This window comes from Gracilinanus agilis, chromosome 2 (genome assembly GCF_016433145.1).
Source record: "Gracilinanus agilis isolate LMUSP501 chromosome 2, AgileGrace, whole genome shotgun sequence".
Classification (NCBI taxonomy): Eukaryota; Metazoa; Chordata; class Mammalia; order Didelphimorphia; family Didelphidae; genus Gracilinanus; species Gracilinanus agilis.
In genome coordinates, this window is record NC_058131.1 from 722,251,305 (window position 1) to 722,264,661 (window position 13,357).

General features: G+C 41.9%; 1 protein-coding gene across 1 annotated transcript in view; it reads right to left on the bottom strand.

The window, feature by feature from the left end:
• C2H10orf90 (chromosome 2 C10orf90 homolog) overlaps positions 1–13,357 on the bottom strand; it is a 293,189-nt gene that overhangs the window by 46,114 nt on the left and 233,718 nt on the right. The window contains exon 7 of the mRNA XM_044659242.1: positions 12,717–12,897. Within this exon, the coding sequence (XP_044515177.1) occupies positions 12,717–12,897 (181 nt within the window). The remainder of the gene's footprint in view (positions 1–12,716; positions 12,898–13,357) is intronic.

Here is a 13,357-nt window from a genome sequence, read left to right on the forward strand (position 1 = left end):
AAGGGGCAATTCAACCCTGAAAAATATACTCCCAACTTGGCTTTCTGATAAGAACCAGTCAAAATTCAGCCTTGGCCTTGGTCTATTCTGAAGCCAATGTTTTGTGTTTTGATGTGACATAATTTGTAGCTTCTGCGCATCTGCAAAGTTTCAAGGGGGTTCTTTTGTGTGAAATGAGTCTTGAAATATATATAATAAACTCCAGGCTCTTGGAGCCAGAGCTGGAAGCATGAGGTAAAAGACAACTCCCTTGTCTCATCCTTATTTCCTTATCAACTAAACTGTCCTTATCAGATTATCAGAGATGATAAAGAGATCTCCATATTCAAGAACCAAGTAAGAGCCTCAGACACTTCCTAGCTGTGTGACCCTGGGCAAATCACTTAACCCCCATTAGCTAGCCCTTAACACTCTTCTGCCTTTGAACCAATGCCCAGTATTGATTCCAAGATGAAAGGTAAGGGTTTTAAAAAAGTTTTAAAAAGAACCAAGTAAGAAAGATAGAAGAAAAATGAGAAGAGAAGTGGGGAAAAGAAATGAAAGAAATAAAAAAAGAAAATAACAACTTAAAAGACAAAATTGCTCAAATGGAAAATGAAGCACAGAAATCAAATGAAGTAATAAGCAACTTGGAGACCAGAATTGACCTGCTGGAAGCCATGAAAAGCAGGATAGACCAAACCAAAAAGGGAAAGCAAAAAATCAAAGCTTAAAATCAGTCTTTATAGACTAGAATTGGGCAAGCAGAAGTTAATGATTTCACAAGACAGCAAGAAATAATAAAGCAAAATCAAAAGAATGAAAAAATAGAAGGAAAACATGAAATATCTCATTGAAAAGACAACTGACTTGGAAAACAAGTCTAGGAGAGACGATTTGAGAATTATTTGAATACTTGAAATCCTGGAACAAAAAAAAAAATCCTAGACATCCATATTATAAGAAATTATCCAAAAAAACTGCCCTGATATTCTTGAACTAGATGGCAATATAGACATTGAAAGAATCCACAGATCATCCCCTACATTAAATCCCCAAAAGACAACTCCCAGGAATGTTATAGCCAAATTCAAAAGCTTCCAGGTCAAGGAGAAAATAATGCAAGTAGTGTGAAAGAAACAATTCAAACATCACTGAGTCCCAATCAGGATTACACAGGATCTGGTAGCTTCCACACTAAAGGACTTCAAGGCTTGGAATATAATTTCAGGAAGGCAAGAGAGCTGTCTGTGTCTACAACCAAGAATCACCTACCCATCACAACTGACTATATACTTTCAGGGGAAAGTATGGGCATTTAAAAATAGAAAATTTCCAAGTATTCCTAAAGAAAAGGGCAGAACTAAATGGAAATTTTGATATCCAAATACAAAATTCGAGAGAACCATAAAAAGGTAAACAAGAGGGGAAAAAATTTAAGGGCTTCAATGAGGTCAAATGATTATATTCTTATATGAAAAAATGATATCTATAACTCTTAAAAATTGTCTTCATTATCATAGTAAATAGAAGAAATATACGTTGTGGTATTAAGCTGTTTTAGATGATATGTAAAAAAATTAGGGGGGGAAAAGAGGATGATAGTAAAAAAAACTGGAAGAAAGAGATAAAATGGGATAAATTACATCACATAAAGAGGTGCATGGTAGTGGTGGTAGGGAGAATATTATTACAAGAGGAGGATGAAGTTGGTGACAGGTAATAATTAAATCTTACTCTCAGTGGAATTGGTTCTAAGAGGGAAGACTGGCCAGATTTATTGCAGTATAGAATTCTATCTTACCCTATAGAGAAGTTGAAAGGGAATAAGGAAGGGGGTAAGTGGGGAGGGGAATATTAAAAGAGAGGGGGAGTTGGGGGGTGATTAAAAGACCCTAAAGAGAAATAGGAGGAGAATAAGAAGGGAGGGGTGGGAAGGAAAGTAAAATAAAGGTGGGGGAAAGAGGGATTGATTTAAGGCAAAATACTGGTGTGGAGAGAAATAGTGAAAGAAAAAAGGGCAGGATTAAAAGAGGAAATAAAAATTATGGGGAATACATAGGTGGTAATCATAACTCTGAATGTTAATGGGATGAACTCACCCATAAAATGGAAGTAGATAGCAAAGTGGATTAAAAACCCAAATCCTACTATATGTTGTCTACAAGAAACACACATGAGGCAGGTAGACACACACAGGGTAAGGGTTAGAGGATGGAGCAGAATTTATTGGGCATCAACTGAGAAAAAGAAGGCAGGAGTTGTAATCATGATGTCTGACAAAGTCAAAGGAAAAATAGATCTGATTAAAAGAGATAAGGAAGGGTAATTACATCCTGATAAAAGGCAGTATAGACAATGAAGAAATATCAGTACTCAACATTTATGCACCAAATGGTATAGCATCTAGATTTTTAAAGGAGAAACTATTGGAGCTTAGGGAGGAAATACATAGTAAAACTATACTAGTGGGAGACCTCAACCTTACTTCATCAGATCTATATAAATCAAACCAAAAATAAATAAGAATAGATGTGAATGAAATTTTAGAAAAATTAGAGCTAACAGATATATGGAGAAAAGTGAATAGGGATAAAAAGAAATATACTTTCTTTTTGGCAGCACATGGCACATTTACAAAACTTGACCATATTCTAGGGTATAAAAACATTGTAAACAAATGCAGAGAAGTAGAAATAATAAATGCAACTTTTTCAGATAATATGATAAAAGTATAATTTAGTAAGGCTATATGGAGAGGCAAATTAAAAATTAATTAGAAATTAAATAATATATAATTCTCCAAAACTGGAGTGGGTTAAAGAACAAATCATAGAAACAATTACTGATTTCACTGAAGAGAATGATAATGAGGAAACAACATATCAAAATTTATGGGATATAGCCAAAGCAGTACTCAGGGGAAAATGTATATCCCCGAGTATCTATATTAACAAAAAAGAGAAAGAGGAGATTAATGAATATCCTGAGCAGGCAACTAAAAAACCTAGGAAAAGAACAAATTAAAAACCCTCAGATTAAGACCAAATTGGAAATCCTAAAGATCAAAGGCAAAATTAATAAAATTGAAAGTAAAAAGAACTATTGAACTAATAAATAAATTAGGAGCTGGTGTTTTGAAAAAATAAATAAAATAAATAAAGTATTGGTTAATCTAATTTTAAAAAAAGAAAGAAGAGAATCCAGATTAACAGTAGCATGAATGAAAAGGTCATTCTTACCTCTAATGAAGAGGAAATTAAGGTAATCATTAAGAACTATTTTGCCTAAATATATGGTAATAAATATGACAATCTATGTGAAATGGACAATTATTTACAAAAATATAAGTTGCCTAGATTAACAGAAGAGGAAATGAAATACTTAAATAATCCCATATCAGAAAAAGAAATTGAACAAGCATAGAATTCATTTGTAAATGCTATCAAACATTTAAAGATCAATTAATCCCAATATTCTACAAACTATTTGACAAAATAGGCAAAGAAGGAGTCTTACCAAATTCTTTTTATGATACAAATAGGATACTGATTCCCAAGCCAGGAAAACCAAAAACAGAAAAAAACCTATAGACCAATATCCTTAAGAACATAGATGCAAAAGTATTAAATAAAATACTAGCAAAAAGACTACAGCAAGTTATCACAAGGATACTATTCACTATGACTAGGTGGGATTTATACCAGGGATGCAAGACTGTTTTAATATTAGGAAAACCATGCGCATAATTGACCATATCTCAACAACCAAATTAATAGAAATCACATGATTATCTCAATAAATGCAGAAAAAACTTTTGACAAAATGTAACACCCATTACTATTGAAAACACTAGAAAATAAAGGAATAGAAGGGCCTTTCCTCAAAATAATAAGCAGTATTTATTTAAAAACTATCAGAAGTATCATATGCAATGGGGATAAGTTGGAAGCCTTCTCAATAAGATCAGGAGAGAAGCAGTGATGCCCATTATCACCACCACTATTTAATATTGTACTAAAAATGATAGCAGTAGCAATTAGAGAAGGAAAAGAAATTAGAGAGATAAAAGTAGGCAATGAGGAAATTAAACTATCACTCTTTTCAGATGACATGATGTTATACCTAGAGAATCTGAGAAAATCAACTATAAAGCTAGTGGAAATAATAACTTCAGTAAAGTTGCAGGGTACAAAATGAACCCACATGAATCATCAGCAGAAATATTTCCAATGAAATCCAGCAGCAAGAGTTAGAAAGAGAAACTCCATTTAAAATCACTCTAGACAATATAAAATATTTAGGAATCTACCTGCCAAGCCAAATTCAGGAATTACATGAACATAATAACTACAAAACACTTTTCACACAAATAAAACTAGATCTAAATCATTAGAAAAACTTCAATTGCTCATGGGTAGGACAAGCTAATATAATAAAAATGACAATCCCACCTAAATTAATTTACTTATTCAGTGCTATACCTATCAAACAACCAAAAAACCTTTTTTATAGAATTAGAAAAAAATATTACAAAGTTCATCTGGAAGAACAAAAAAGATCAAGAATATCAAGGGAAATAATAAAAAAAAAGTGAAGGATGGAGGCCTACTGTTAACCAGATCTCAAACTATACTATAAAGCAATCATCATCAAAACAATATGGTACTAGGTTAGAGATAGAAGGGTGGATCAATGGAACAACTTAGGGTAAATGACCTCAGCAAGCTAGTGTTTGATAAGCCCAAAGATCCAAGCTTTTGGGACAAGAACCCACTATTTGATAAAAACTACTGGGTAAATTAGAGAACCATATGGGAGAAATTAGTTTAGATCAATATCTCACATCCTGTACCAAGATAAATTCAAAATGGGAAAATGACTTAAAAATAAAGAGGGAAATTATAAACATAGTATGTGAACATAGAATAGTATACCTGTCAGATCTATGGGAAAGGAAGGACGTTAAGTCCAAGCAAGAGACAGAGAACATTACAAAATATAAAATAAATAATTTTGATTATGTTAAATTAGAAAATTTCTATACAAACAAATCCGATGCAACCCAAATTAGAAGGGAAACAACAAATTGAGGGGAAAAATTTTATAACAGAACCTCTGACAAAGGTCTAATTTCTCAAATTATAAGGAGATAAGTCAATTATGCAAAAAAATCAAGCCATTCCCCAATTGACATGAATAGGCAGTTTTCTGATAAAAAAATCAAAATTATCAATAAGCACATAAAAAGTGTCATAAATCTCTCATAATAAGAGGAATGCAAATCAAAACAATGCTGAGGTATCACCTCACACACCTAGTAGATTGTCCATTATGACAGTAAAGGATAATAATGTCAATGGGGATGTGGCAAAAATGGGATACTAATGCATTGCTGGTGGAGTTGTGAATTAGTCCATCCATTCAAGAAGGCACTTTGGAATTATGCCCAATAGGCTTTAAAAGACTGCCCTTTGATCCAGCCATACCACTGCTAGATTTGTGCTGCCAAAGAGACAATAATGAAAAATGCTTGTACAAAAATATTCATAGCTGTGCTCTTTGTGGTGGCAAAACATTGGAAAATGAGGGGGTGTCCCTTGATTAGGGAATGGTTGAACAAATTATGGTATCTAATAGTGATGGAATACTATTGTACTGAAAGGAATAATGAACTGGAGGAATTCCATGTGAACTGCAACGACCTCCAGGAAGTGATGCAGAGTGAAAGGAGCAGAACCAGGAGAACATTGTACAGTGAAAGTGAAACATTGTGGAACTATACAATGTGATGGACTTTACTACTAGTAGCCATATAATAATCCAAGACATTCCTAAAGGACTTATGAGAAAGAATGCTATCCACATTGAGAGGAAGAACTATAGGAGTAGAAACACAAATGAAAAACTTATGATTTATCATTCATCACTTGTTTATATGGGCCTAGGATCTGAGGTTTCAGCTCTATGGTAAAAATGAATAACATGGCTATAGGTATCAAGTGATAAAATTTGTACAACCCAGTGGTGTTGTTTATTGGCTTTGGGAGTGGGGAGGGAAGCAGGGAAGAAAAGAAATGAATCATGTAAGCATGGAAAAATATTTTTTAAATAAAATTAAAATAAAAAATAAAGATGAATCGTTTCCCATAATGTGACTCAGTCTAAGTAGATTCAGGTAATCCAGAGGACAAATCGTGTACATGGAGGTGTGATGTGCTACAGAGAAATGAGCTTTTACTCTGGAGTCAGAAGACCTGGCTTTGAATCCCAGCTCTGCTAATCCCTGTGTGTCCCTGGACTAGGTTCTTCTTCATTCTGGACTTTAGTTCCCTTTCCTACAAAATGAAGGAATTGAGTAGTATAAACTCTAGAGCTGCTTCCTCCCTCCTATCTTAACTGACAAAATTTGGAATCAAACCCAGGTTCCCTGAACCTTCAAATCCAGGACTCCTTCCCCTGGGCCAACCCTGAACATAGGAATTCTACTCTTCTCATTTATGCCACTGAAGCATGGCATGCTTGTGGCAAAGGAGTGCTGGGGGATGGGCACTTAGGTGACTAGATAGCCAGGCCTAGATATGGGAGGTGCTGGGTTCAAATCCAACCTCGGACCTGCCTAGCTGTGTGACCCTGGACAAGTCACCTAACCTCCATTGCCTGGCCTTTTATCACTTCTGCCTTGGAACCAGCTCCTAGCATTTATTCCAAGATAGAAAGTAAGGGTTTAAAAAGGGCCGGGCCTGGAGTAAAAAAGACATGAGATCAAATCTAGCCTCAAATATTTATGAATTATATGACCCTGGGGCAGATAGATGGTGCAGGGGATAGAGTGCTGGGCCTGTAGTCAGGAAATCTCATCTTCCTGTGATCAACTTTGGCCACAGTCACTTACCAGCTGTGTGAGCCTGGATAATTCACTTCACCCTGTTTGCCTCAGTTTCCTTATTTGTAAAATGAGCTGGAGAAGGAAATGGTAAACCACTCTAATAATATCTCTGCCAAGAAAACCCAAATGGAGTCACAAAAAGTCAGACATGTCTGAGAACAACTACAAAATGAAGTCATTTCAACTCTGCTTGCCTCAATTTCCTTATCTGTTAAGTGGGAATAATAATAGCACCTTGCTCACACAGTCATTGTGGGAATCAATGGTACAATATTTATAGAGCATTTGGCAAAGTTTAAAGCACTTATTGTTGTTGTTATTGAAGAGTTGGGTTGTCTTCTCCCATTAGAACATAAGCTTCTTGGAGGCAGGGAATGTCTTTTTGCTTGTATTTGTATCATCAGTATTTAGTACCATATCTGGAACACTGTAAGTGCCTGATGTCTGTGTATTTCTTTCCTCCTGCCTTCTTGGAATCTCAGGTAGGAAAAAGCATTTGCAGGTTGTGGCCCAATAGAACCATCTAGAAGTTTGCTCTCCAGTTTCCTTCTGTTAACAGGGTCATCAGTTGAAGGGCAGGAGATACTTCAGAGGTGACTCAATTCCCAACCTCTTATTTGCCAGAGGAGAAAACAAGGCTCAGGGGGAATTCACTGACTGGTGGCAAAAATGATGCCCAAGCAAGGCTGCCTTAATCCCCTTATATCCTATTCTCTGTGAAGCCTAGAGGTCACCTGCCTCTGTCATCAGAATAGAACCGGCTGACACTTCTCCACTTCATCAGCAATGGAAAGCTAACCTCACTCCCTTGGTCATGTTGGCCCATTGGCCAGGGCACCCTTCCAACAAAAGGGGCAGGAAGCATAGGGAAAAGAGCCTTGGCTTCGGAGCCAGAAAACATGGGGTCCAAACCCACCTCTGCTACTTGGTATCCCTCTGATCCAGTTGGCCAAGCCCCTTGAACCTTCCTGAGAATCAGTTTCCTCATCTGTGAAGGGAGGTGGTTGAACGAGATTGGCAGAGAAGGTCCTTTTTAAGTGCAGATCACCAATCCCATGAACAACAGAAGGAAGGAGCTCTGGCTCGCCAAGCACTCCCTGCACACCACTGCCTAGCTCTAAGGCTCTGCTGTGGTCATGCCAAACTAGCTTACTGACTCCTTCTCCAATGCTGGACAGAAAGAAGGTTGGGTTGATTTTTTAGACAAACAGCAGCCCCTCAACCCTCCTTGCCCTCCTTGACATTGAGGCAAGCATACAGGCTATCAATGAAGTGGGCTTGTAAAGAAAATTGGGGCATTTGGGCTCTTCTGTGGCTAGCAGACTTGTCAAAGATGGAATCCGTATGTCCATTTGTTTAATGAGGCTTCAATCTTATCTCTCACTTTCTCCCAGTATCAGCCACGGTTAAGGCTTCAGATGCTATTTATTTAGCTGAGCTCAAAGTAGACAGGGAGGGAAAGTCAATAAACTCCCACCCAGAAAACAAACATTGACCCAGGAGAATCAAGATTGAGGGTCAGAAACAGAACAGGGACAGGCCCACTGGATCACCTAAGTTCTTCAGCTGTCCTGTGGCATCCTGTGGCATCCTGAGCTACTTCATTACATTAAGCAATCAATGGGGGCTTTGAATCTTCTGAATATAATAATAATAATAATAATATTTATTTCACTAAGATTTGCAAAGTAAATAATTTCATTTGATCCTCATACCAATCCTATAAGTTAGGAGCAATTAATATGCCCATTTTACAGATGAGTAAAGCAGTCTTCGGAGAGAATGAATGACTTTCCCAAAATCATACAGCTAGTTAATGCCTGAAGCAGAATTCAAAATCAGGTCTTCCTGACTCCTAGTCATCTTATATCAACAAATATCTCTATGCTCTGATCCTATGAATAGAGTGAGGTAGAATTGGTAAAAAGCTTTATCTTCTAGGTGGATTTTGATCCTAATCTTGAAAGGAAAGAATTCTAACAGACACAAGTTAAGAAGGAGAGATGCTAAGCAAGAAGGACAGCCTGAACCAAGGCAGGGACTATGGGACTTCCTCTATGGGGGAGCCAAAGAAAGTTCGAATCATCAAATAATTATGCATGTTCATCTGCCAAGCAAGGTTGTGCTTAAGATTCTGCAGGCCAGGCTTCAGCCATATGTAAATCAAGAATTGCCCAAAGAGAAGGCTAGTTTTCAGAGGCAAAAGAACTAGAGACCAAATTGCCAACATTTTCTGGATTATGGAGGATAGAGAAGTCCAGAAAAAACCATTTACCCCTGCTCATCAACTACACTAAAGCCTCTGACTGGGTGGATCACAACAAAATGGGGCAAGTCCTCAAAGAGACAAGAGTACGAGGACATCCCTCCCCTGAGGAATCTGTATGTGGGTTAAGAAGCAAGATTTAGAACCAAACATGGAATAACTGATTGGTTTAAGAGTAGAAAAGGAGTACAACAGAGCTGTAGATTGTCACCTTATACTTGTTTAACTTATATGCAGAGGACATCCTGCAAAAAGCCAGGCTGGATGATTCAAAAGTGAGGATTAAGGTCGCCGGGAGAAATACCAGCAATTTCAGGAATACAGATGCTGCTGCCCTGCTGGCAGAAAGTGAAGAATTGAGAAGCCTTTTGATGAAGGTGAAAGAGGAGAGTGTGAAAGCTTGAAGCTTAACTCAAAAGAAAACTAAGATCATGGCAACTGGTCCCCAGTATTTCCTGGCAAATAGAAGAAGTAGAAGCAGTGCCCCATTTTATATTCTTGGGCTCAAAGATCACTAGAGCAGTGACTGCAGCCATGAAATTAAAAGACGTTTGCTCCTGGAAGGAAAGCTACAGCAAATCTGGACAGCATACTAAAAAGCAGAGACATCATCTTGCTGACAAAAGTCTGTAGTGTCAAAGCAACAGTTTTTCCAGCGGCACCGAGAGTTGGACTCTTAGGAAAGCTGGGCACGACAGAACCGATGCTTTCAAATTGGGGTCCTGGAGAAGACTTTGGAGAGTCCCTTGGACAGCAAGGAGATAACATTAGCCAATACTGAAAGAAATGAATTCAGACTCTTCACCAAAAGGTCCAATATGGAAGCTGAGATACTTTGGCCAATAAGGAGAAGACAGGACTCATCAGAGAAGACCCTGATGCTGGGGAAGATTGAAGGTAAATGGAGAAGGAGATGGCAGAGGATGAGATGGCTAGAAAGTGGCAAGGAAACAAGGAACACGAACTTGGACAATCTTTGGGAGATAGCAGAGGGTAGGAGGATCTGGTGTTTTGTGGTCTATAGACGTGAATGATAACAAGAACTTACAGGGAAGCATTAAGTAGCAGGTTAGTTTGGCCGCAATGTGGGGAGAATGATGTGTCTAGAAAGAAAGGTTGGAGAGAAGATGATGAAATAGAGCTCTTCCCCTCCTGGCAAAGATGGTGGAAATCACCAGCAGAATGTTGGCTCCATTGTCTGCTGAGGTCACTCCATCAGTGCTTTTGCTCATCTCTTTTCCTCTGTAACAAGGGAGAAGGAGAGAGAAAGGATGCATTCCAGAAATGATTGCAATAGTAAAACAAAATGCATCCTGAGAGACAGTGCTGCATAGTGGATAGAGCTGGCCTCAGAGTAAGAGAGATCCAGGTTCAGGTCCTGTCCCGGACTGTCTCCGGGTTGTGTGACCTTAGGTAAATCACTTCACTCCTCCTTGCCCCAGGTAACTAACTCTATAAGTTCCAGCAATTTTGCTAAACTCCATTGATGGAATCTTCTTACAGGGAGTTCTGTAGACAAGGGAAATCAGAGATCTAGTAAAAAAAAGGCTCCATGAAGCCATTCTTCTTTTTTTAAAGAGAAAAATGATGAGTTGGAGGTGGTTGAAAAAAAAAAAAGAGGCGGGTCCCAGGCGATGTGCCTAAATACCCATTTCCCATCTTCAGCCCCATTTCTAGAAAGCTCTGCATGCCATCCATCCATCCATCAACAGGCACTTATTATACACCTACTGTATGCCCAGCACCATGCAAGGGGCTGGAGATTCATGGAAAAGAGTGCCTCATTCTGGATCGGCAACAGGCTGACTTTCTAACACGGAGCCTTGCTGGCCACAGGTCAGGCCACCATGAAGAATCCCTACACGTTTTCTGAGTTAGTGTTCCTCTTCCCCCTCACTGAGTCACCGGCTACAAGGACTCTTGGGGTGTCTGCTGAGCCAGCTTCATCACACCGATTTCCTTGGAAAACTCACCAACAAACACATCAGTTTCCCCCCCACCCCCAGAGGCCAGAACAAGTTCCCAGGAATGCTGTGTTTGAGAGGTCCAAGCGGGCCCATCGGAGAATGCTGAGGCACCAGTCCGGCTTTGAGGGCTCTGCCTCATTGGCTCATGTCCTGCTGTTCTGAGGGATGCTCAGAGGAAGCCAGCGGAGGGTCTCCTCCCAGAGGCCAGCCTTTCCCTCAGGCCATGTGAAATCATATTCAATTAGTCAGTCGGTCAACCAACATTTGTTAAGTGCCTCCTATGTGCCAGGCAAGGGATAGAAAGGCGGATGCCGTCCCTGCCTCCAAGGAGCTCACGGCCTGGCGCTGAGCCGTGGGGTCCGCAGACCACTACAGTTCGGAGATCTTTCCCGGTCTCCGGGGCCATCCGTGCCTCAGCCAAGCTCGACTCCCAAAGGAGGCTTTTAATCCCCCCAAACTTCACCCGATGAGCCTCAGTGCACTGAGATCTTCCGAGGCTCCGAGTCTGCCCCCCAGATGTTTGCTATTTGCTATCTGCTTTGTCACCTCGTCTGCAAAGTGGGCCAGTCTGTAATCCTCACTTTGGGTCAAGTTGAATATATCCCCTATATTCCATCTCACATTATTTATTTAAGCCTTTGCTTTCCATCTTAGAGTCAATACTGTGTGTCGGCTCCAAGGCAGAAGGGTGGTCGGGGCTGGGCAGGGGGGGTGAGTGACTTGAACAGGGTCACACAGCTGGGGAAGTGTCGGAGGCCAGATTTGAACCCAGGACCTCCTCTCTCTAGGCCTGGTTCTCTGTCCGCTGAACTATCTAGCGGCCCCTCCCATAATTTATTTTTAAATCAAATGTTAAGCATCCCAGAGCCTTGCCCAGATCTCTGCCAGGATGATGGCGAGGATAAAGCATTAACAGTAACTTTTTTATCCGTGATTATTACTCCGCTCTGGCCATTGCACACAGTAATGCTGTCGTAGAGGAGGCGCAGGGACGCGGGGCTCCCTCTGAACTTGAGATCTAGCCTGAGGGTTACATGAGTCAGGATGACAGACGGGGCCGGAGAGGGAGGGCTGCTCAGCGAGGGAAGCCCAGCTTGGACAGGAGGTCTGGCGGGGAGGTCTGGGGGCACCGAGGAGGGGAAAGGGGGGCCCCTGCCCTGAGGCGCATCTCAGAGGGAGACTCGTGATGGTGTGGGGTGCCAGCCTGCGGGGGTTGTGTCTTGCGGGTGGCATCCCAAGGGGAGGCCCCAAGAAGGGGAGGCCCCAAGCCGGGGCAGCCCTGCGCTCGGGGCAGCTCTGACACTTGGCCTGCTTCCCTGAGAGACAGAGAAAGCCTTTCCTCCCCCACTCTGAAAAAGGCGCCTTGGTGGTCCCAGAGGGCTCCGGGGGGCCCCCAGAGGCGCAGGTGCCCGAGGCCTGAGCCTGGCAAGCAGGAGCTGACATTCCCAAAGACAAAAAGGAAAGCCCGGCTGCCCGGCTGCCCACGGAAATGCCCAGGCTGGGTCCTGCCCTCCGTGGGAAGTTCCCAGGCCTGCCCCCCACCCCAAAGCCTTCTGCTTTCTGGAAAGCAGCCCCAGCCCGGGCCCAGCGTGCCCAGTGGCGGGGGGCTACTCACCGCTGAGGGGGTGCGGGATGGTGTACTGCTTCTTCTTCGTGGGCCGGAGGGGGAGCGGGCTTGGCTTCTTCCTGGGGGTCTCGCACCCTTGGGCTTTCCTCTGCTGGGCCATGCTTTCCAGTTTTCTCAGGCGCTCTTGCGAACGAGAGATGAACTGCGGTTTGTAGACCTCGAGGGCTTCCTGAGGGCCACAGAGAGAGGTTTGACTGCACTGGGAAAGGCTGAGAGAAGAGCGCAGGGTTCGAGGGGGGCCGCTCCCCCGCCCCCTTCACCACCTGTGAGGAATGCTGTTGGGGTGGGCCGGGGCGGGGGGCTTTCCCAGTGGCTGGGGGGCCCGAGGGGGACTCGCATCGGGGCTACCAGGGAGAACACCCGTTCCCGCCCCCTTTATCATGGACAACCGACAAAACCCGGGTGGTCCTGGGCTCCCTGGGACAAAGCGGGAGGGGCGAGGCAGGCACAGAGACCTCCTGGGCTCTCGTGGGTGGAAGAGGCCCAAGGAAAATGCGGATTAAGTGCCAGGAAGAGGCTGTGGAGCCCGCAGCAGGCAGGGTGCCACGTCCCTACGTGGGGGGTAGGAAGATCTCGTCTTCCCCAGGGGGAGCCCCGCTGGCCACTCCGATGGGTAAGAGGAGGCAGGC